General features: G+C 39.4%; 1 protein-coding gene across 2 annotated transcripts in view; it reads right to left on the bottom strand.

Moving 5' to 3' along the window:
• Pggt1b (protein geranylgeranyltransferase type I subunit beta) overlaps positions 1-23,941 on the bottom strand; it is a 32,321-nt gene extending 8,380 nt beyond the window's left edge. The window contains exons 1-6 of one of the 2 annotated variants that reach the window (XM_048419651.3): positions 23,777-23,941; positions 19,520-19,638; positions 9,728-9,795; positions 6,361-6,512; positions 4,962-5,094; positions 70-115 (exon numbers count right to left, since the gene is read on the bottom strand). In XM_048419651.3, coding sequence (XP_048275608.1) covers positions 70-115; positions 4,962-5,094; positions 6,361-6,512; positions 9,728-9,795; positions 19,520-19,638; positions 23,777-23,913 — 655 coding nt within the window. In that variant the 5' untranslated portion in view covers positions 23,914-23,941. Of the gene's footprint in view, positions 1-69; positions 116-4,961; positions 5,095-6,360; positions 6,513-9,727; positions 9,796-19,515; positions 19,641-23,776 lie in introns of those variants that run through there. The other variant, XM_085699905.2, reaches the window with a different exon arrangement.
• Between the last annotated feature and the right edge of the window lie 2,191 nt (positions 23,942-26,132).

Genomic DNA, 26,132 nt, shown 5'->3' with positions numbered 1-26,132 from the left:
AAAGAAACTGGGAAAATATAAAACAAACAAAACAAAAAACAAAAAACAAAAAAACAAAAGAAGCCTTACCATGAGATTCAAGTCCTGCTCCCTGTGCCAGCCCATTGTCATAAGACTGAAAAAGAAAAACACCGTTTAGTTTAATGGAGAAATAATAATGATAATAGTAAATAAGTTCCCAATAAGCTAACTATTTTGGTTTCTTTTATATCTTCTAAAATACGTTGGCATTTTGCAGTCTCCATTCTTCTCTTGCTTAGCAGGCCGAACCATCAAGTGCTTTCACAGAGGCACACCTGAGAAGTGTGCAGGGCCCCACTGCACATTCGGAGTCTGTCAATAACAATCTCCGGTCCTAACCCACACACTCTTCCATGTGAGCCAACAGCGAATAAAAACACAAGGACTTCATGCCTACTCAACTTCAGTCATTAAGTAAATCTATTCTGAGTCACTTTCAGCTTACTGAGGATGATAGCCACCTAAGTTTCAAGGACCTTATATAGCTTTCAAAATCAAAACAATAAGAACAATAAAATTTCTACAACTGAAACTTTGCAGAGATATTCCTAAAATCGGATTACTTGCCAGTAGAAACAGTACCAAATCTCAGCCAACTAGCTCTAATAAATGTTTCTAAAGACCAGTGGTAACTTGTGGCAAATTATGAGGGAGGAGGAGGGGACCTACTGCTTGGTGTAAGACTGATCTAAAATCACGGCCTAGAAGAAAGATCATTCTAAGAGTAAAAATATAGGCAGTCTTGACTTTGCTCAGCCTCAGTACACATGAAACCCAGTTGCCAGTTTAAATAATAATAAAAGATTCAAACCCTTGTAAATGCAGTACACTAACTGTGTAATATGCAAGCTCTTAGTCCATAAACCTTTTTATATATTGTGCATCATGATCACGACCAATTATGTGCCATCTTCTTCAAACTTTGCTAATAAGGAGTTACTGCCTCCCTTTAGTTAGCAAAGTTATTTATTATCTCTGTGGGCTGTTGGGATAAAGATGGCTATACTAGCAGTCAGAAAGAGTGTGCAAGTCAAGTTGGCAGTGCTCAAATGGCTCATTTGAGCATCAGGTAATAAAGAATAACTCAAGAATTTAGAGGCCTGAGAAACAAAGGGAAGATTTCCTTTCTGCCAGGAGAATCACAGAACAAACCACATTTCCCCACCATCAAATCACTCAAAGAAATCACGCTTTGTTGCAAGGAGAAAAAGGACGGTCTGGGGCTGGAAAGACAGCTCTGTGATTCACAGAACTCACTGCCCTTGGAGAAGACCAAGGTTCAGTTCCTAGCACCCATATAGTGGTTCACAACCATCTGTAACTCCAGTTCTGGGGTATTTGCTGGTTCTTCTGACCTCTGTGGGTTTCTGCACACACATGGTATACACACACACACACACACACACACACACAAAATAAATATAAAAAAAGAAAAATGGGCAACATTGAGTTCTATGTACTTTTAAGAGAAAAAAAAACTCTATTAAACTAAATCTATCTAGTTACTGTTAGATGAAAACAAAGTAAATGGAATGAAACACTACTTCTCAGTATATGAAAACCAGCCTGCACCGAAAAGAAACAGTCACAAAGACAGAAGGAAATAAGGAAATTTAACCCAGCACCCAAAACTCAACTGCACATCCTCAAACAAACAGTAGGAATAGGAAAAGAAAATTCAACATTAAAAACAGAGAGCTGGGGAAATGGTTCTGTCTGTAAAGTACCTGTGTGCCAGGTGCTGAACCCATATAAAAGCCAATGGTTTAAAGAAAAAGAAAAGTAACAAAGAGATTAGCCAGGTGTCTGAAGATTAGCCAGTTGTGGTAGTGCAGTTCTTTAACCTCAGAACTGAGGTGGCAGAGGCAGGCAGATCTCTTTGAGTTTGAAGTTAGCCTGATCTAAACAGTAAGTTCCAGGACAGTCGGGGTTACAGAGTACTCTGTCTCAAAAAAACATACAAACAAAAACCCCAACAAACCAAAGCAAAAAAGGGGTTAAATTATACGACCCCTAAAAAGCAATTTTTAAAATGAAAATACAAAGAGGGAAACAGAGAGGCTAGAAAGATGGACCAGTGGTTAAGAGCATACACTGCTCTTGGAGACAAGACTCAAGTTCAGTTCCCAGCACCCACGCTGAGGAGGCTCAACCATCTCTAAGTCCAGCTTCAGGGGGACTTTGACCTCTACCTTGTGCTTCTATGTTCATAACCTGCTCCCCACCCTGACACACACAAGCTTACAAATAAATCTAAATCAAATAAAGGCAGAAAACAATTAAGAATATAAAACTGACATATGGAGGTAACAGTGGAGAAGAGAGAGACAGAGCTTCAGTGGTAGATAGAGTGCTTGCTTAGAATGTACCTGGCCCTGGGCTTGATCTTACACTACTATGATCACTATCAAAAGAAGTAAAAACGTCAGAGAGAAAGTGGTTGTAATGAAAGAACACAAATAAAACTGAAATAGAGAAAGTCAGCAGAAAGATCTAGTTTCTAACGCTGGACGTGGGTAGGTGGAATATGACAAGATAAAGACAAAGGAAAGAAGCAGAGAGGAGGGGAGGGGAGGGGAGGAGAAGGATTTTTAAAGAAGTGTAACATTTTACTGGTAAGGCTATGTGGAAAAAAACTACTCTCCTACGGGGGTTAGAATACAATTTTGCTCATCCTCCCCCCACCCCGACAGAGTTTCTCTGTGTAACAGTCCTGGCTGTCCTAGAACTAGATGTGTAGACCAGGCTAGCCTTGAACTCACTGAGATCTGCTTGCCTCTGTCTCCCAAGTGCTGGGGTTAAAGGCATGCACCACCACTGCCCAGCTATCTTTTTAAGTTTGTTTCTTTTTCCTAAAGAAGAAACAGGCTTACTGGGTACATTTTAAAGGCAGTGAGCTGTGCAGTAACCAGAGTACTACTCACAGGATGATCCATCTTGTCCATCTCTTGGGGGATAGAAAACAAAATATAGCTCCTGAAGTTGCATATGCACTTAGTTTTTGACCAAACAATTTACATAAAGGCATATCTGTGATATATAAAAAATATGCAGAACGTTATCAATGACAGCACTATTTGTAAGTGGAAAAATAGATACTCTCTACACAGAATGGTTGTAAATAAAGAATTTTAGAAGAGACTGCTATAGTCACACATTTAAGTAATGTAAAACTGTAAGAAAAAGGATGAGGAAAACTCTAATCTCATTTCATTCAAGTTACGACCTAGTTAAACAAATGATGTGTTTCCATCTACGTGGAATAGTTATATGTTAGACATAATTATGATCTGGTTATGGTTTTCATAAATAGATATGATTATGTGTTAAATTGAGAAGGGGTGGACTTGTGATGGCTAATCTTGGTTATCAATTTGACTAATCGACAAATAAAACTCACACAACTCAGCACGCCTGTGAGGGGTTTTTCTTGGTTGGATTATTCAAGGTGAGAAGACCCATCCTAAATCTGGATCATTTGAGGTCAGAAGACCAGCCCTAAATCTGGTCCACACCTCTGGTGGCAGCCCACATAAAAAGACATGAAAGAAAGACGCTTTTGCTTTCTGCCTGCTTGCCCTCACTCTCACTGGCAAGTTTATCCTGTTGTTAAGGCATTACTTCGCTGTTATTAAAATCTACTTCTCTGGGATTCCAAAGCCTTAAGGCACTGAACAACTACCAGATTCATGGCCTCCCCATCAGGAGACACCCAGTGTTGGGCCAGCCAGAACACGGCCTATGTAACAAACTATCATCTGATATACTTATCTGTCTAATACAGATTAAGGTACCAGAAGTGGGTTATCGTTTTAATAAGGAGAAATAAAAGGCATATGGATCTTCTTATCAAACAGAAATACAGGAAAGATAAGTGAGAAAATAATGAGAATGTTATCTATAAAGTTAATAGGAACAAGATGGTAGGTTTGGGGGTTAAGAAAGAGTGGAGATAAAGGAGGGTAAGAAGTTACACTTCTTTCAGTTTTTTCTTCAGTAGTTCTGACATACAGAAACAGGTTAAGCTACACATACTAAGTAAATAATATTACATGCAAATAAATAAAGATTAACAACATTTTGGAGGAATGGAGTGTCTAAATGGAATGAATACCTACAAGAGGAATTCAAACAGAAATGAATATATCTAACTGTAGATGAAATAAATAACTTATCAAAGAGGGAAAATAAATAGATCCTATATAGTAAACTGAAAGTTGGGCTTATCTGTACAAACTCATAGTTCTTAATATAACTATGTCTGTATGTGTATGTAAAAGTATCTTAGTATCTATGCATATACAACTTTCCTACCTGTGCTTGATGAGAAAGGCCTAGAAGCAATGATATCTAATGCTAATAAGAACCCATATTTTTGTTTTTCAATAATGTCCTTCAATAAGAACTAGGGCTCCTTCAAGAAATGCATGGTTGCATGGCGTATACTTAAATCAATTCCACTCCTCTAAGAGCTCAGACATTCCATTGTGAGATTGTAACAGATCAGCTAGAGGTTGAATTAATTAGCCTTAATAGGCTTAAGAAATCTCTGTCATCTGTAAATTGCAAGCTCTCATGGTTGGGAAGTGATAAGCCTGGAGATCAACTCTGCTGCCTCTGGTTTATTCAGAAGACGCAGGAGCAGAGTGATACTGGCGGCAGCTAAGCTCTCCCTACCACTGCTAGAATAAATTACATTACGTGAGAGGAGCATTTCCAGTTATTGTCTTTAAAATTAGATTAGAAAACACATGTAAGCACAAATTTTAATGGTCAAGAATTCAATATGCTTGTTGAGATTATTTCCATATGGTGTTCTGAGAAACAACCCACCAAAAAACTAATCTTATGACTGTTATTTTTAATTCTTGATAAAGAAATGAGGCATACATTATACCAGCAATAGCCTGAACCAGTCCACTTGTATGAACATAACTCACCATACTCCTCCTAATGTAGCTGATCGCTTTCTTCATATCCATGCCTGACCAGTTGTTGAGCATGTAGCAGATACAGGAAGCGCAGTACACAAACCTCATGTCATTCTCACTGCCTTCAGGGACAGCACAGAAACTGAAAACAAGGACATGAAACTGCATCAAGACCATTCACCTCAAGCAGAAACACATGCCCTGTGTCCTTACTCACAGAAACTCCTCTTGCTAACTTTACTCCCATCAAATTCTACATATTTAGGTATAAAATGACCCTAAATCATTTATGTTCACCATAATGTCGCTGCCAGATACTACTATTCAGACTATGCTGTTTACTCTCAACAAGGGCAGCAGAAAAAGTAGCAGGTAAAACCGCACACATATTATTTTGTAGTAAAAAACTCCTAGATCCATTTTATTATGTGAAATGTCTCCAAAATGTACATAGAGATAACGATTAATTGACCTATTTATTATCTTGTGATTCATTATACACTTAGTTTCAAAGAGGTAGTATTCTGTGTTCCTTTCCTCTTTATGGCAGTGATCCGGGACAACACTGGATTCCCAAATGTCCATTCACTATGTCTACAGTAACTTTTTCTTCATCAAGAGCAGTGTTCTGACAACAGAGACAAGAAAATAAGAATCATAGTGTACAGGGCAGAGACATAACACAGCAGCAAACTGATTGCAAAGTCTTTTGATAGGAGATTAAGGCTACTGTTTCATTACATTAACAATTTACAACAGTTTGTGACTTAAACTCTTACATAAACCATCAAGTATCTGTGAGTATTAACTTCTCTATCGCTTGAATATGTCCCTCAATAAACTGGAGATCAAGCCACCTCACTTTGAATATAACATTTAAAGTGCATTCCTTTCTCTACCATCATTACTTTCAAGGATACTCAACTAAATAGCTTATTTCAAAATATTTGTCTCATTCAGAAAGTAAATTAAAAAAAGAAAACAGTTCTACTAGAAAGTGAGCTTTATTTTTGTTCATATAAAATGAGAAACTTTTTGCATTAAGCACTTAACTATATATAAAAATGCTTTATGGCTCTTTTCCGTTGTGACTGGACGTCTAATCCAGGACCTTCCCACACTAGTTATGCACTAACCCTTGAGCTGTATTTCTAGTCCTGGATGGTGCTATTAAGAGAACATTATTCTCTAAGCTGAGCGGTGGCACACGTCTTTAATCCCAGCACTCAGGGGGCAGAGGCAGGTGGATTTCTGTGAGTTCAAGAGCTAGTCTCAGGACAGGTTCCAAAGCTACAAAGAAATCCTGCCTCGAAAAAACAAAAGAACAAAACAAAACAACAACAAAAGGAATATCACCCTCTCAAAGTCTACTACAGTAAACATAAAAATAACAATGACTAGTTCATACCTCCCATCTTCAAGCTGCAGTGCTCTCAAGCCTGCTAAGCAAGCTTCTTTATCTACTCGGCTTAAGTCATCTCCAAGAATAATTAAACATGAAAGGCCAGTGTAGGTCATTGCTATGTGTCCACTGTCATACGGATGAGCTGTTCCAGGGCTCTAAATTCAAAATTAATGTGTTAATTAATATATTAATATGTTAACAGGAATTTTAAATTTTATTTCACAAATGAGGTTTGGCATGGTGTTACTTCCTAACACCAACGTGTACAGGTATCTGTCTAAGGAATAAAGTCCCAGCTTTTACACGTCTTAATATGTCTTCTTACATGCTACATAATTTTCAACATCTTATAATCCTCCAACTTTATGAAAGTAGTTTGACATTTAAATAAACCACATATTTGAAACTTTCTTAGTTTAAGACTACCATTTATAAAAATTATGTCTTATAAAGTTGGAAACTCATTCAATAATTTATTCCAAAAAATGTATAAGAAGTAAAATTTGGGCTGGGAATACCACTCAGGGATAAAGTGTTTGCCCAGTGTGTGTTGAGGCTGTGGGTTTAACTCCTGGAACTTAAAAAAGAAAACAAAAGAAAACAAAAGTTACAGTATATGGTACACACCTAAATTAAATACCACAGTAATAGTCACCACCATAACCTTATCTGTCTACCGTCATCAAGTTTAATTATTTCAACCTCTAATAAACATTAGTATTCATCATATAAGAAGGAAATGTAAAGACTTCAACTGTATAATATGAAACAAGGTCACACAATCCCAGAAATAGACCACATTTAAGCCTTATATAAGGAATCTAGCCAATAAGGTTTCTATGTGTGATGAAAGATTTAGCAACTTAATCCCACAATTTTCTTGCACAATGACCTGTGCTGCTTCACAGAGCAAATGACACTCAATACCTTTAACTCTGAAGCCTCCCACGGAGCTGCCCTCACACACAGCTCTTTCATACGGTCTCACTACCACCAAACCAGCCTTTCCTCTTAACACCTTTGAAGGCTCCTCAGGGTTCGAGCTCCAATTCTCTAACGATTCTATTTCATTCACATTTACAATGGCCTTCTTGGAATACCCACAGTAGGTCTCATTTTTCAGTATTTAAACCAAACACCTGCTTTTTAAAAGAATGGTAGGGAATCCAAATACGAATTAAATGTAAACCTTGACCTTTAAGAGATGAAGAGATATCTGAGCACATAACTGCAATCAGAGTCGGTCAGTCGAGTGATCAGGAAGGAGCTACAGTACTACAGAGATTTAAACAGGGCCTCTTTCCCGCACAGCAGAGGCCTGGGACGGTACAGACAGGGACAAGGAAATAAAATTGAAGCAGAAAAGGAAAATCCTGGGATATTAAGGCAATACATAATTTAACAGAGTATAGGATTTATGATGCAAATTTAAGTAGAAAGTGTAAGTTGGGTGGATCCATGAGTGTCTATGGCCTGTCGAATTCTACACATATTAGGATGTCAAAGGTGCACAGATAATTTCAATAGTTTCTGAAAGAAAAAAAGTGATAAAGCTGTTTTATTTCTATATGATACTAGAAAATCTCTTCATGCTTCCTCAGGTCTGTGTGTCCATAGACCCTATGCCTCCAAGCACTATGACAGCTTTCATAGGCCTATGTGATTACATCTTGAGTCTCTAACTCCTGCTACCATGGAGATTCAGAGGAAGGCCATCCACAGTGAGACCTGGCTCCTCGGAGGGGACAGGCCAGGTACACTGAGGGCCGAAACTGGGTTTCACAAGAACTTGTGAACCAACAACAAGCATTGCAGTAAGGGAGATTATTTCTAGACTGTGCAGAGATCAGGTGCAATGGTGCACACTGACAGAGCCAGCTACTTGTGAGGCTTAAGCCCAGGATTTTAGGGTCCACTTGGGCAATATTACAAGACTCCATCTCAAAATAAATTTTAAAAATATAGTAAGAAATACCTAGAGGTAGAGATTATCTTATGAAAATGCAATTAAATCACTATTTTATACCAATAAGTACAGCTTACATCTATCTGCACATGGACTTCTACTACACAATAAATATTACTGCCTACAAGAAGATAGATAATTCTTCTCATTATGACTAACCAGAGAGTCTTCCTTTATTCAAGGTTGGCTTAAATTGGAAAATATATGTATAAAAAGAAGAAACACATTTTATAAATCTTTTATTATACCTGTTACCAAGGCACTCGACTGGAGACATCTTGCTGATGTCACCTGACCCCAATTCAGAGAAGGTTGTCCACAGTATAAGTGAGGGGGAAAAGATGAAACAATCTCAATCAAATCTTGTCATCGCTATAATCACTGCTACTTATTCCAAAATCTTGAATCAACGTATGAATAGCTGGGAGTTTCTCATCCTGCATGCAACAGTACATGATCCTTGAAATTCTCAAGAGTAATCCTATACTGACTGACAACCATACTATAAGCAGACGAACCCATCGAGGAAAAGTCTCTTTTATGTTTGTTCCTCATTTCTTAGGCACGTTTTTGACTTTGCAGCCAAGGCTGGCATAGAACTGAGTATAGAGTTCAGGTTAGCCTCAAATTCATTATAGGGCCTCCTATCTCGGGTTCTCAGGTGCTGGGGATCACAGGTATGAGCTTCCAAGCACCCAGCTTGTGAGACCTGCTTGGGAAGGGGTGAAAAGGGGTAGGGACATGGATCAGTTAGTAGAGCCTAGGATACTTGAGGTCCTGAGTTCTAACCATACATCACATGGAAAGAAGAGGAAGGAAAAAAAAATTTCTCCACTTTCCACATTAAAAAAAAAAAACTTGGTAATTTTGGGCACAAGTAGAACATCCAGTCCTTGCTCTGGGCCGGCTGCTTCTTTGAAGAAGTTCTTCTCCGCTTCATTAGCACTTCTTTGTAACTGACATGGGCTGGTTCAAAAGCCTCTGCCCAAAATGCTTGGGAAGCTCAGCTTCCGGCTATAAAAGTTATTAGCCGGGTCCCCAGTCACTTCCTGGAGAACAGCTCTCACTCTCCTGAGAAACAAAAGGCCAGCAACACAGGGAAGGCCACTGGCTTCACATAAAGCACCTGAGCACCGCAGTTCCAGTTTCTCCAGGAAATCACTAATAACTTCTACACACGCATCATAAGATAATTTTTGGTGACAACATAAATTTCTGCATATATATGTACCAAAAGAAATAAAAACACCTCTAGAAAAGGGGCTAAAGGCTTCGCTTAAGCCATTTTGTTTCCATTGAACACACTGAAGCTAGAAGCTCAGTTCTTTCTAAACGTCTTCATCTGCTTTCTCACTAAACTCTCGTTATGTTCCTTTCCCATGTTCCAACCCATAGACAACTAACCTTTGATGGATTGAATGGAATACCCAGGTATGAAGAGCCTCGGAAACCACAGCGACTTAGATTTGACCCTAGAAAACAAAGTATGTGCTTACTTAAAATACGCTGTTTCTATATAGAGCACAAAGCAGTTTAATCACACAATCGTTCAGTAACAGTATTGTACCAAAGCTTCATTTTCTCTGTATGAACATATGGTGCATGCAGGTGAGGGTGTCCATGGCTGTGTGCACATGCAGAAACCAGAAGAGGACACTAGGATCTTCCTCCACTGCTCCTCACCTTCTATCTAAGACAGGATCTCACTGACCCAGAAGCTCATTGTTCCCGCTAGGCTAGCTAGCCTCTAACCTCCACAGCTGGGTCACCGGCATGCAAAGCCATAGGTGGCTTTTGTGTGGGTGCTAGGGGTTGAACTCTTGTATTCACAGCAAGTCCTCTTACATACTAAGGCTCACTGTCTCCATTTCTATGTGAGATAATGTTAACTCATCAGAAAACAAGTCTAGAGGTTAAGTGACACACTGGAGGTGACACCTCACACAACAGGCTCTAGAATCCGCTGTGACTCACTGCTTCTTGATACACAAGTAAGCTAAAGGTGGAAACTGTTCTATCGCCCTAGAGAAAATGCATATTCATATTTCAGACTTAAATCTGTGTTCTTTTTTTTTTTTAAATTTTTTTAATGATTTATTTATTTTTATTTTATGTGCACTGGTGTGAGGGTGTCAGATCCCCTGGAACTGGATTTTCAGACAGTTGTGAGCTGCCATGCGGGCGCTGGGAATTGAACCCGGGTCCTCTGGAAGAGCAATCAGTGCTCCCAACCGCTGAGCCATCTCTCCAACCCCTTAAATCTGTGTTCTTATGTAGAATACTTAAATTCACACTTGGTCTCTACCCAAACTACACTTATCATTTTGTTTTTCTATCTTTTTTCTATCAAGTTTTCCATTTTCCAAATATACATAGGATACAAGGTGAGACCTGAAAAACACGTCTATAATTATGAGCTTAATGGCTGTTAGAAAAACACTATGACAGGTGTAAAAGGCAAGAATGTATTAGCACCAGAACTGCCAGCTAATGAAAACTCAAGATGGTTTTAAAAAGTTTAAAAAAGGTGAACTTTTAATCTCTTATGACGGGTGGACAGCCAAATCCTAACATCCATATTCTGTTCCTTCCTAATAGGAAATCACTTTGCTCAGCCTTTGCTCCTTTGAAACAGTCAGTGGTAGCTTATAAATCTTTGCAGAAATAAGAAAATACTAAATTGAAAACTTTCCATCAATCATTTCTCTCTATTGGCAGTACTAATGGTGGCAGAAAATTTAGTGACTGTGCCTTATTTTTGGTAAGACTAAAGCCAGTAAGCCATTTAAGCTTTGTTAAAGAGTAACCAAACCATACTCTATGTCTAAGTGACAATCCATTCCAGAATGTACTTCAGGACTTTCATGAGTAAGGTCTTGCGCACACAAGTAGCCAGTGTAGCATGACAGTAAAGTTTACAAGTGACAGAGACATCTAAAATGTTTAAGATAGCATGGTGTGCCTACTAAAGGCCACATTATGCTAATTTTGAAAGTAATTATTAGCAAAGTTAAATAACAGGATGGAAATCTGTATCTGAGCACAAGAAAACAAAGGATACAAAACATATGTGTGATGCTTATAATTAGGAAATGGTGCACCCTTAACAGCCTGAAGGGAATAAGCAAAATAGCAGCTGTGTGGGATGACAGGACCAGGGGGAGCTCCAGCCTCTATGAGTCACTGTCACCACAACTGTAGGACCTTAAGACACATATTTAAATATCACCTTACTGTGACAGATGATCACAAGTCCAATCAAAGCCTTCACAGCAGCACCTTACTTACTGGAGGCTCTAAAACAGTCTGCCTCCCAGCCCTGTCACTGTGCAACTAAAGTCTCAGTGTCACTGCAGTCCATTAACCAGGAGCTCGCCTTGACTCCTAAGGCCTCACCTACAGTTCCTTACACACGAAACTCTCACAAAGAGCAGCTAGCACTCAAATTCTTTTCAAGATTAGAGTGCCTCTAGCTTTCTCTTCAGCTTTTCAAGACATTTTCTGACTAACCTGCTGTTCATGTAACAGTACTAAATATACACACACAAACACATACATACACATGCATGTATATGGATGTATATATATGTATATATATACACACACACAGACACACAAAGAGATGATGTGTATTTGGAACAGTCTATGGATATGCTGCTACGCTGCATTTTAAGATCAGGTGATTAGTATAACTATCATCCACAAAGTCCTAGAGCAGTACCTAATGTCTAACTGAAAAAAATCAATCAGCAGGAATCTTTGGGATAGTTAAGTAGAATTCTATATGCCCTACAACACCTTTTCCTTTCATCATGACTTTGTTTTAAGCACTTTCAAGGTGGGTAAACAGTGTCAACATGTCTTTCTCTAGACAACTTGATTTCAATTCCTCTCCCCTACCCTTAAAGATCTCCTTCCAAGCTACCAACTTGTTGATACTTTGCTAGAAAAATCTGATTCCACTTCCACTTCTGCTCTATGTATATTTTGAGATTAGGTCTATACCCTTATTAGGAAGTTCTAGAGCCCCCTGACAACTTAGGACAACCTAGTTAGTTGTTTTGCATACATATAGTCTGGGTTCAAAAAAAATGCTTGAGTAAAATATCACTTCCTTAGAGAAAGTGAATACACATCTGCTTCTTAGTTTGAGTTGGGTTAAATCCGTAACTTCTGAGAAGCAACAACAAGAAAACTGACGCTCAAAAGTACTATCATTAGGGGCTTTAGCATGGACACAGGAACCAGACTCAAATCACAACCTTTTCTTCCTAGTACTTGTGCTCTATATGCAAGTAACAACCTGTCTAAGTTGGTTTCCTTTTCTGTCTGTCTGTCTGTCTGCCTGAGACAGTCTCACGTAGCTCAAGATGGCCTTCAAACTGTTACATAGCCAAGGCCGAGCACCAGATTCTCCTGTCTGTGCCCCCAGGTGATGAGACCACAAGCACACTCCAGAAATCTCTTCCACTTCCTAACTGAAACAGCAACACACCGCAAGCAGTATGCTGCAGGAGTCTTACAAGGGGTAAGGGATATGTATGGCTTAATAAAGAGTAACTATTTTATTTATTTATTTATTTATTTATTTATTTATTTATTTATTTATTTATTATGTATACAGTATTCTGTCTGCTTGTATGCCTACAGGCCAGAAGAAGGCACCAGACATCATTACAGATGGTTGTGAGCCACCATGTGGTTGCTGGGAACTGAACTCTGGACCTTTGGAAGAGCAGGCAATGCTCTTAACCACTGAGCCATCTCTCCAGCACCCAAGAGTAACTATTTAAAATTGATCAATTAAATATTATCAAAAGTGAAACAAGAAAAAATGAAGAGCCCCTCCCCCACTTTTGCAAACTTTTTTTTAAAAGGAAAATATCATCAAAGTAAAAAGTGTCCTTTCTTTTTTTCCAAATAAGAGCGTACACTGTCACCATGAAAATCTAGTTAGTCTTCAGAGACAGACACAACAAGGGAAAGACAATGTAGTTAGTCTTTCTTCCCTCTGCTGAACTGCTCGTGGACTATGAAACTAGACTGAAAAAAATAGTTTCAAAGTAAACAAAAGCTTACTTTTCATGGCATTTACTAACATTAAACCTAGTGCCTAAGATGGATTATTTACTTATCAAACTGGTTTATCAGATATACACTTAAGTACCAAATTGTGGAAATGATGTTCAATGAGGGAACATATTTACCATTTTTAAGTTCACTGAGCATTCTTTTCTAGTTCTCATTAAGATTGTTTGCTACTGGCTTTTCTTTTATAAGTCTAGAAACTTCCCACTTCATTACATACAAGGATAATTGCAATTCGCTCCAAACTCATCACTCCAAATATAGTCCATGTGAAGCTGAAGCTCTATTCAACAGCACCATCTAGCGTTTATAGTTAGTATCAGCCAAACAAAGTTCATTGCATACAGTCTACCCACTAGAACCAGTTTTATACAGAACTTGATAAGACGTAGGGATATCTTGGTCCTATCTCAAGCTGACATGAAAACCATGAATATGAAGCCTAGATAGTCATATTTTAAGTTCAAATATCTTGGTTAGTGGACCCTCTACTTTTGTGGTGCCAATTTCAAAGGTAACAGGTAACAAAAGAGCAGAAGATTCCAAGTTCATAAGAAAAATGAAAAGTGTGGAAAGTAGAAAAAGACAAGATCTCCTGAGTAAACTGGGAGCATGGGGACCATGGGAGAGGGTTGAAGGGGAGGGAAGAGGAAGGGAGGAGAGTGGAGAAAAATATATAGCTCAATAAAAACAATAACATATGTATTATGTTGCATATAATATATATATAACAACAAGCATAAGAATTTGTTCATGGACTATGCAAATGCATTGATGATAAAGTATTTGGGTTATATTATCAGAGAACATGTTTAGAATGTCCACTTGAAAAATAAACACTAGAACTGACTTTTGCCTGATGATTGAGTAACCCCTCACTTTAAAGGCTGTAGTTTTGTTATTAAGTTCAAAATAAAGACCAATTATATGACAAGCATTAGAACATAGTACATTTAGACAGTCTTTAAAAACAATATTAAGGCAATAAGATGACTTATTTGTAGTCTTAAAACACTGTTCACAGGTAAGGCACTTGCCAGGCAAGGCTCGTGACCTGAATTTGGTCCCTAGAACCCGTACAAAGTTGGAAGGAGAGAGAGAGTTCACTGCATGAACTTGTCCTCTGACCTCCATAGATGCTGTGGCGTGTGCATGTTCACTCACACACACACATCACAAAAGTTACAAAATACATACGTTTAAGGAGAATTTAAGAAACATTTTAGAATTTAAAAAACAGCTATAATCCTAGCTCTTGGGAGGCTAAGGACAGAGAATTGGGAGTTTGTGTTAAACCTGGGAAACAGAACAAACAACAAAATAACCAAAAAGATGGACTTTTAACAAAGGGAGTTGATTTTCATAAGAACCTTTTAATTTCCTCTTTTAAGAGACAACTGTATTATAAAAGGTAAATGCATTCCAAATTATATTTAGGTACATGTAGCAGAAGGCTATGCTTATGTTACAGTACCACCATCACTGTGAGCTCAGGCTGCTAATATAATTCATGGTTTTGAGTTTCATTTTAAAAGCTAGGTCTCTGCACTGAGCAGATAAAATTCCAGTGAGGAATGTGGTAATTTTATTTTGAAATGTGCACCTTTATAAAAATAGAAATAATTCTTAGCAGGCCTCAAGAAACACAAGGCTTTCTTATTAGGAGGTCACATTGTTCCCAATTCCTTGTTAAAGATGTCAAGAAAGACCCAAAGAAACTGGAAGTTGAATAGCTAGACTGGAGATGTAGAACATGGGAGAGAACTTGCCTAGAACGCACCAGGCTGCAATTCAATCTACAGCTTTGCAAAACAAACAAAAAACTAACATGTGAAACAAAACAAATCCAAAGCTAGGTGCTTTCATTTTCTAGTTTAAGAACAAGACAGAAACTGATTAAAAAATGGCAGAAGGACTCTCTTAAGAGACTGGAGATTAGAACTGATCTGAGCCATCAAAGACTAGTAGTCCTCCAGACTCAAGACCAGAGTGGGTTGAAGAGCTGGATCAGTATGTTTTGCAAACTGTTTACTTCCTAAATATAAAATATGCCAAACTTAGCCCACATGAAACGTCAAACTTACTACAGCTGGAAGAAGGCTGGTTGCTGTTATTGCTGATTTATTTTTTGCTTTTAAAGTAGCAAATAAAGCACGGTGGTGGCCTGAAAATTCTAGAAAGATGAGGCAGAAAGACAAGTTTGAGAGTAGCCAGGCTAAATGGCAACTTCTAATAGCCTAGGTTACAGTGAGAGCTTGTCTCAAAGGAAAAAAAAAGACAGAGACAGCAAAGAGGGAAGAACAATTTGAAGAAAATCTACAAAGGAAGGAAGGGAAGGAGGGAGGGAAGGAAGGAGGAAGGAGGGAGGGAGGGAGGGAGGGAGGGAGGGAGGGAGGGAGGGAGGGAGGGAGGAAGGAAGGAAGGAAGGAAGGAAGGAGCAAGCCAGTAGGTTTTTCCCTCTCAGTAGTCAACCTTCTTACTGATGTTTCACACATGGTTCTACTAAGGAAAATGCTAACATACTTACCGCCTTGATAGCCTCAGAGTTACCGCATACACTGCACTGAATCAACAGAGAACAGCAAACTCTACCCTAGTGGTTCCTCTAGCATCATTACTGTGTTATGATGAACAAACTATGAAGCCTCTGGACCTCGTTATCTTTATCTACAGAATGACGGGATGTAGCCTCTCACTGTGACCAGGGAAGGCAAAATATAATCCCCAACCTGACCCCTGCTACCTAAATACTTCTTCTGAAGAAGGACCCAATGCTCCCAGTGTCTAAACGCACAACAGTAAGATGGCAGCAGAGCATTTGCAATCCCAGAGTGAAGTGGCTGACTACATATTTACAATGTCCTTAAATGGTATACATGGCACCTGAGCACTGAGGCAGCACTGAGACCCAAAAGTATGTCATGTCAGTCCAACTCTAGCTTTTTAACATCTGTGCAAGGACTCAGACAGTTTTTTCACTCTTTGATAATTTTACAATGTATTCTGAGCATATTTATGACTCACTCTTCTCCCTGACCATTCTCAGATCCACCCATCTCCCTACCTCCTCCACCAACTCTGGTCCACACACCCCCACCCTTCAGCCCTGACTGTCCTGAAACTTTCTCTGTAGACCAGGCCGGCCTCAAACTCACAGACATCCACCTGCCTCTACCTCCTGAGTGCTGGGATTAAAGGTGTGCACCACCACTGACTAGTATTGGGGGGGGGGTGTCTTTTTTTTCTATGCATACTTTTCCTTTATTCCTTGATTTGTTTTTTTAATTGATTTTATCTAGCTATACATTTTCCTCTGCTCCCCTCCCCTCCCTTCCTTTTTCCTCCCCTTCAACCCTCTCCCATGGTCCCCATGTTCCCAATTTACTCAGGAGATCTTGTTGTTTTCTATTTCCCATGTAGATTAGATCCGTGAATGTCTCTCTTAGGGTCCTCATTGTTGTCTAGGTTCTCTGGGATTGTGATCTGTATGCTGGTTTTCTTTATGTTTAAAAAACACTTATGAGCGGGTACATATGATAACTGCCTTTCTGGGTCTGGGTTACCTCACTCAATATGATGTTTTCTAGCTCCACCCATTTGCCTGCAAATTTCAAGGTGTCATTATTTATTTATTTGTTTGTTTGTTTGTTTATTGCTGTGTAGCACTCCATTGTGTAAGTGTGTCACGTTTTTCTTATCCATTCTTCGGTTGAGGGACATTTAGGTTGTTTCCATGTCCTGCCTATGACAAACAATGCTGCTATGAACATAGTTCAGCACATGTCCTTGTGGTATGATTAAGCATCCTTTGGATATATACCCAAAAGTGGTATGCTGGGTCTTGAGGAAGGTTGTTTCCTAATTTTCTGAGAAATTGCCATACTGATATCCAAAGGGGTTATATCAGTTTCTACTCCTACCAGCAATGCAGGGGTGTTTTCTTTACCTGACAACCTCTCCAGCATAAGCTGTCATCAGTGTTTTTGATCTTGGCCATTCTTATAGGTGTAAGATAGAATCTCAGAGTTATTTTGATTTTCATTTCTCGTATGGCTAAGGATATTGAGCATTTTTTTTAAATAACCCCTGAACTCCAATTTGTGCTGCCCATACAGTCTTGCATGTGGGGCCATCCACAAAAGAAAGTTTTATAAAGAACACTGTCCTGTCCCTCTTCCAGAAGTTACCAGCTGTTCAAGCTCCTCCGTTAGGAGTGAGAGCTTATGAGCCCCTCCTCTCTCATGTTAGAACATCACCTTGCTTGATCTTGTGCTGGTCTTGTTCAGGCAACTAGAGCCACTGTGAGTGAGTTTGTGAGTGCAGAGGTCTGCTATGCCCAGGAATCCCTGGGTTCCTATCGTGTGTGTGTGTGTGTGTGTGTGTGTGTGTATGTGTGTGTGTGTGTGTGTGTGTGTGTGTGTGTGTGAGCGCGCGCGTGCGTTTTGAGTTTTACTTTAACCACTCTCTACTGTATAAAGAAGCTTCTTTGATGAGGTCTGAGAGCTGTACCAATAAATGGGGAGAGAATTACAGATTTACAGGGCAGTTTGGTATTATCATTTTAGCAGAACAGCAACAGGTTCATCTCTGGGGCCTTTGAGCTCTGGACAGATTTACTGTGCCAAGCACGTGTTTCCTCCTGTGAAGTGGCCCAAAATTCAAAATTCAATCAGAAAGCAGTTGGTTACCCCCACTCTGTCTCTCAGTTTCTTATGGGTCCGATGAAGAATAAATCTGCTAACAATCTGGCTGTGCTTTGAAAAATTATAAAATATTAAATAATGCATACTATTTATTCTATTAGCAAATAAATATTTATACATAGACCAGTTTCAAATTGTTTATTTTCGTTGTTTGAAGAGAGTTTTTTTCTTAATTTAAAAACAGAAACTTTTTTTATTAGATGATTCAAACAAAGAACATAACTAGAAAATAATCTTATCCTGCTATTTCCTACCTCTGCTCCATCTACTTCCCCTTCCATAAAGATGTCCATATATCCTGTCAAGGGCTTTCTCTTTACATGGAATTTTACAGATTTAAATGTTAAAACATCTGTGTTTTATTTGTTTATTTGTTTTTGAGACCAGATGAAAGGGTCTCATGAATTTCCCAAGCTGGTCCACAACTCCTGTCCTCTAGCAATCCTCCTGCCTCAAGTTCCTAACTAGCTGGAACTATAGGTACATATCACCATGCTGAGTCTACATGTTTCTGATTTATCATTTAACCATATACGACAGGCAGATTCTTAGTCAATATATACACAGGTCTCCCTTTATCATTTCACTATGACACAGCATTTTTTCCTGGGTCATAGTTTACTTAAATATTTTATTTTTGATGAACACCTATTTTGTTTCTAATTTGTTACTATAACAAAGCATTTTTAGTTAATTTTCTGAAGTCAGTTACAAATTACCACAACTGTGGTATTTCACATTTTTGTATTTGTGTGTATGTGTACATGTGTGTGCAGGGCCACATGCATGCCACAACATGTGTGAAGGTCAGAAGACGACTTGGCAAAGCTGGTTCTTTCCTGCTATCATGCTGAGTCCTGGGGATCAAGCTCAGATCACTGGGCTTGGTAGCAAGTACTTTTTACCTGCCGAGTAACACGCCACAACTGCAGGTCATTTGAACTACATTTATATTTTCTATAAATTGAAGAAACACTGTGTACTTCCTTCTCTCAAAACATGTCAATCGTGAAGTTATGAATTTTGGAGATTTAATTAAAAAAAAAAACTTTAAGTGTTAAGAAATACAGCAATTGACCAAGAGAATTTTTCTGAAGATTGATAAACAATGACTGAGAATAAAAAACAGAGCAAATGCTAAAGGACTAGTCATACACAAACATTAATACAGATAGTGAGTCATTAGTGTAGGCATATACAACACGGTGTGCTGCTATATTTGGAATTCCCATGACACCAGTTATGTGTTATATCTGGACAGAAAGGGGTAGTGAATTACAAGAAAAATAAAGACATATAAAGTACTCCAAGAATACAAATAAATTCTATCATTTGCTAATCTCATACATGTCATACCAAGAACAGCTAATCATACTAAAAATATAAATGCTAAAAACTCACTCACTGTCTTCTGTGGGAAGAACCTGCAAGGAATAAATCCATTCTATTATATCATCTTTGTTCACCACATCTAAGGAATCCAACATGTCCAGGCCTGAGAGGGCAAAGAACGCAATTGTCAACCTAAAAGGGGGGAAAAAAGTAAAATACCACTTTAATTATCAAACCAGTGAACAATTTCTGGCTTAAACCCAAAACAAAATAAAACAAATTACCAAATGGAAAACAGTAACAAAAACCACCACCACCACCACTAACAAAACCCTCATTCTACTTTTTAAAATAATTTAAATGACATCCCTCCACCTTGTCAGGTAGGAAAATAAAGCAAAAGAAAAAAAACCCCGGCAATTTATTCTTAGTAAGTGAAGAGACTAGTCAAACCCTTGTTTTAATTTTTAAGAAAGGGACTTTTGGAATCATGAACCCTATTCAACTGTGGGGTACAAGAACGCACTGAAGTTTGTTTATGAGCCACTTGAAGGCTAAAAGCATGTATGTATTTGTGTGTTCATGTCTCTCCATGTGTGCATGCTCACATATATACACTGTTAGATTTTCTTTTTTTAAATTAAGGATGTTTGAATGGGGGGTGGGTTATGTTGAATTAAGGGTCCAAGAACGGAGTAATGTGAGGAAAATTCTGAATGCTTGTGAGAAAACTCCAAGAAAACAAGACAGTGAGTCTGTGATTTCAGTTTCTTCGAAAACACAGAACTGCTCTTGGATTATGTTTTCATGCCCTTCCCAGGTGTAGTGGAAGGAGTGTTTATTTCAGATTACCCATTACAAGTGGCTATTGTTATCTGTTTACATGCTTGTGTGGAGAACCAAGTTCTGCCACTTGCAGCTTGCCCATCACATGAAGCTTCCTCTTGTGACTGGATACTCTACTCCTCTTAACCTTCAGTGTAAAAATTGTTTGAGGCTCTGAATAAAGTCGGTTATTGCATGAAACTTTGGTCCGCTTCCTTTATGGGTTCCATTCTCCCAGGTACCAGCACCAGCTAGAATGGTAAACAAGGGGTATGTGTGTACCCATATATGTGGGTTTGTGCACAGGAGTGTAGGTGCCTGGGGAGGGAGGCCAAACTTGTCAGATGCCATGAAGATGGGGTTGAAGGCAGCCTCTAAGTGAACCACTGTGGATGCTGGAAACTGCACTGCGCACTGTGGATGCACAGTACACACTTTTCACTGTGGGTCCATCTCTCCAGTGCCATCTAGTTTCTTCCTGGAGCTTTACCAGCTTTTTGGTAAAACAGTAAATAATATGCTTATTTTCATGATGCCAGTGCTATTTAAAAAGGAAAAATCATTTATTCGGTGAACATGAAAACCATAATTCTCACCTTAAAGGGGTTAAGACAGTTTATTCTGGAGCCAAGTATGAGCTGCCCGTTTAACATTTAGAAGAAGGCACTTGCTCTATACAGAGCCCTAACAAAGATCAACACAAAGTCGTCTTCATTGCTGAAGACACTCGGAAATCCAGGTCGGAAGGGTTTATTCTAGAAAGGTGCAAAGCAAGGGTTTCAAAGCCTGGGAGCCTGGTTAGCTCACACAGAGCAGGGGTTCCAAAATACTATCAGACTGTTTCTGTTTCCTCACAACACAGGACACACTTGATCAGTTCACTGTAATCAAATTCTCGTGATCACTGCCAAAAAAAGGTTTTGAAAATTCTGTTTTTGTTAGTAAAAACACAGCTTTTTGGTAAAATAGTAAATAATAAGCTTATTTTCATGATGCCAGTGCTATTTAAAAAGGAAAAATCATTTATTCGGTGAACATGAAAACCATAATTCTCACCTTAAAGGGGTTAAGACAGTTTATTCTGGAGCCAAGTATGAGTAATCATGGCCCAGGAATACAGATTTAGGCAGGTTACCCCAAATTCTGTATTCCAATGTAGTTAGAGTTTGGAGTTTTTAAAGCAACAGAAAAAGAAAGTCATAAATTAAATCCCCTTTCAATATAATGTGGAAATATTAGATAGATATTAAAGAGTAAGGGAAATCTCTCTATAGCCCTCTCATTTATTTTCTGACATTCTTAGAATTTGGTTGGCGAAAGTCTGTCAATACATTTCTAATGTTTTTATCTATCGGTAACAAGGACGTTAGGTCAGATATGGAGGTGGGTATGGAATGGCCATTAAGAGACTGAAGACAGGCCAAGATATAGTCCAATTGTCTCGACACCTGCAACAGTCTCCGCACAACCACAGAAGTCAGCCAGCCGTGGAGAAGTTTCAGTGGAAGGGGTGGTTGTTTCCAGAGCTCTGTTACACAATCCCTAATGATCACAGTATAAGAAACAGAAATGGGGTACATTATAGGTGTCTAATTTAAATATACCATCCAACATTAGGCCAAGAGTTGGATACTTTGGCCAGTGTGGTTGCACACACCTATAATCTTTACTCAAGAGAAAGAAGCAGCCTGTGAGCTTGAGGCCATCATGGACTAGATAGTAAGACTTTGCTTCTGTAAATAAATAAGTAAACTTGGCTGCTTTGTATCAGTCAGCAAGAAGAACATGAGCAACTTAAAATCAACATGAATCACACACACACATACAAAAAAAACCCCCTCAAAACCAAAGTGAAATAAAGACGGGGGTGGGGGACAAAACACTACAAACCCAATACATTGCTATCTTTCTTTTTAAAAAGGTTATTAATGAACCACAAGAAAACTAAAAATTATTTTCAAAGTTCTATAGGAAGGGCTGGAGAGATGGCTCAGCAGTTAAGCACACTTGCTGCTCTTGCACTGAACCTGAGTTCAGTCCCCAGTACCAACACTGGGCAGCTCACAACCACCTGCGACTCTCCTCTAGGGGACCTAATACCCTCTTCTGGCCTCCACAGGCACTTGAAAACACAAATATACATATACATACATACATACACACATACATATACATATACATACACACAGACACACAAATATATACACATAAGTAATAAATCTTCAAAAATTCCGTGCAAGTGCAATGTACTAGACAGAGAGGTGGAGACAGTATCTCTCAGTCAATAAATACACTTAGACGTTACATATGCCCTAATATATAATGGTTGATGTGGAATGCTATGATTATATGAGAGGTATTTAATGGATTATGAGTTCAGACAATTTTTACTATTAGGGTATGAGCAGAAATTACACTGTGTAGGGCCAGCATGCACTACACTAATGTTATACATCATACACAATGGGATTTTGAAAATGCAATCATAAATCATTACTGATAGCCAAGTTAAACATCTCTTCACTTTATCAATGATGCAAGTTTGGGGGAGACTTACTGCTTGCTCCCTGGATCAGCTTCACCACCCTGTTGGCTTGGCTTCTCCTGCTGTTCTGATCTGTCAAATACTAACTCTGCAAGGAGTTACTGCTCCATTATGCCTGTGTTCTGAACATTCTGACTTTTATGCATGTTGCAGTTAGGGACTTTCCACCTGACCATTAGACCATGGTTAGGTTGCCTAGTAAGTCGCCTAGTTAGTTACCCATTTACACAAGAACTTCCTCATTTCCCTTACCCTATATTTACCTTGCTTATTTCCTTGAATAAACGAGACTTGATCAGAATCCTGTCTTGTCTCCATCTCTTGTGTCTCCTGTCCCTTTTCATGCTCACTCCCCGTCTAGGGTCTCTGTTGACTTACCCACGGGTCGGGGCACAAGTTTTGGCCTTTTTTATGCTGGGATTAACCCATGGACTGCAGCATGCTAGAAAGTTGCTGTACCACTGAGCCACATGCCTATCCCTTGAGATAGTACTTTAATCACATCTCAGTAGAGGTTTGCCCTGCCTGTCAATTGAGAATTAAGGGGGAAGGGCGGTACAGGAACGATGATGGGCAAACGCTTTGTATTCTGCTTTTGAAAACGTCAAGAAACAAAAGTGACTTACAGGATGTTAAGGAAGTGAGAAAGGAAGCTCACAGAAAATGGATGGGAAGTGAAAAGAGGCGGAACCAAGAGATTCCAAAAGTCCTGAGCTTGGAGGGCCACTCATCTCCTAAGGCGCAGGGAGTAGATGCGGGCAGCCAGCGGCGATGGCAGGAGGGGGCCTAGGAAGTGCAGAGTGGCAGGGACCCCGGGCTCCAGAGCAGAAAGGACAAGACCAGCAGCGGGATTAGGGCCGCCCCGGCGGCAGCACAGCCCCGCGGGTCCCGGCTGTGTTGCCGGTCCGCAGCGCGCATCCGGCCGCCATCGCCAGCCCCGCCGCGGCAGCCTTGAGTTACCTGCTGGTCTCCAGGGAAGAATAGCGCTCCGGCAAGACTTGGAGGCAGCGCTGGAAGAACCGCACGTGCCTGTCCCGCAGGAAATCCAGCCGCTCTCCCTCTCCGCTCGCCAGCCTCTCATCTTCTGTGGCCGCCATGCTGCTCCGGAAGCGACACTCACCGCGACCCGGAAGCAGTTGGCGGGAGGCGCCAAGTCAACACTAGCCGGCTCCCACCGGTGTGCGGTCGCGGCCAGGACCGCGGCGACGGCGAGAGCCACATACTGTCGACCACCGAAAAGCTCAGTGGAGCACCTCATCTCTTCTCCCTAGGTTGGGCAATCGTTCCTACTCAGTCTCAAAGTTTAGAAACCCTTCTTGCGTCTCGTAAAATCAGTTCGTAAATACCTTCGTACGATTGTGTGTGTGTGTGTGTGTGTGTGTGTGTGTGTGTGTGTGTGTGTGTGTGAGAGAGAGAGAGAGAGAGAGAGAGAGAGAGAGAGAGAGAGAGAGATGACAGACTGAAATCCATTTCTTCGTGTGCTAACCAAAACAATTTAAATCCTGGCCCTACACAACATAAGGGTTTGAGTTCTGAAAGCTTACTTTTGCAAAGACTCATTTTTGGAGGGCCACAGTTTTAAGCTGAATGAATCGGTAAACTAAATTTACAGGTGGGAACTAGAGACAGACGTTTTACCAGAGAATTATCAACACTATGAAAATTCAGACACTTTTTCTAATCCTCCTTATAGTATCTGGAATTATTTTAAAATGCATGCACAGATGGTTCTCATTTTACAACGTTTGGACCTATGCTGTGTATTGAGTACGGGTGCTTTGACAATGGAGATATCAAATTGGCAGAGAGCAGTTCAGTTCATTGAAGGCCCCTGAAATGGACCCATCAATGGACACTGTATGGCAGAACTCAAGAATAGTTACGATTAAAAGCATATGATCAAACATTGGCTCATTTTAAGAAACCTAAGGCAATAATAGGGACAGAAGATAAAGCTATCCAGGCAGAATTTATGAAAAGCAAACAAAAACAACAGAAGATACAAAGATAAGGAGGCAGTATATAAAAAAGTATTTGCTTATTAAGGTTTGAACTTTGCTTAAATATTAAACATTGATTATATAAAAGGGAACTCGACAATGTAATAATTATTTCTGCTTATACTTTATTTCTACATTGTTGATAATTTAGAAATACTGATATAGGTTTCCTCTTAAAAATTAAGTATAACAAAGTAGTGAAGTTGATTTATGCTTGCACAGACATTTATTCATGGGTTGTTTTTTCCCAGAAGGCAAGACCATAAAATTTTAGGCTTTATCGATCAGCTAGTCTGTCACAACTATTCAGGCCTTCAGTTGCCATTTCACTATAACTCATAATTAGCCACAGACAATGTATAACCAATGGGCAAGGCTGTTTCAGTACAACCTTATTCATAAAAAGTAGAATTAAAGTTGCCTTGGAAGGCATTCATGACGAAGAAGTCCACAAAAGATTAGGTCCAAACAAGATCCTTTAAGAACCAAGAAAGTAAGTAGAAATTTGGGTGTACTTTTAATTGTAGAAAATGAATTTCTTTGAGAACATGATCTGTGGGTTAGTGTTACATACACTTATTTAACACTCAACCCCAAAGCACCCTGGGTAGTTTTTGGTACTCAGCAGTTGCACAAGCTTAGAAACCTGAGTTCAAACCTAGGGATCAACAGAAAGGTGGGAAGAGAGAACCAACTCCACCAAGTTGTCCTTTGATATATCCCAGCATATTGTAGTACACGTGGGTCTGCCCCCAAACACATCATGCTTACACACACACACAATTAAAAACAAGGCTGGAAGTAAAGCCCGTGGAGCCTATAGTTGGCATGCTTGGGGCCGTAGGTTCAATCCAAACACCAGCACCAAAGATACTGAAGACTGAAACAGTAAAGAACCGCATCTATCAGCGCGCTTGGCTTTGATGCAGGCAGCTGAAAGGTGCGTTTGTGTGCAGTACAGGGCGACGGAAGGTTTGCTTTCCTCTATCTTAGGTAGCATTCAGTTCTCTTGAATTCCCTCGTAGTGTATACTCCTCAGTTGTTCCAGATTATTTAAAAGAGTATGGAAAACAAGGAAATAAAATGGGCATTTCCAGTTAAGGATACTTATTGTGCACCAATAACTATACAATTAGAATCTCTTTCCAAAATCTGGGATCTAAATACTTTGAATCCATATACTTATATAACTATTAACTTTATGTAAGGAAAGATTTAGATCACTAATCCTAGTAATTTCTGGATCATTCTGTATATCTCAAATTATAATTATAATTTGAAGAAATAAAAATTGTAAAAAGTAAATTTCCTGTATT

Source organism: Myodes glareolus, chromosome 13 (genome assembly GCF_982192425.1).
Source record: "Myodes glareolus chromosome 13, mMyoGla1.1, whole genome shotgun sequence".
In the NCBI taxonomy this organism is placed as follows: domain Eukaryota; kingdom Metazoa; phylum Chordata; class Mammalia; order Rodentia; family Cricetidae; genus Myodes; species Myodes glareolus.
This window is presented reverse-complemented; position numbering and strand designations above follow the sequence as displayed.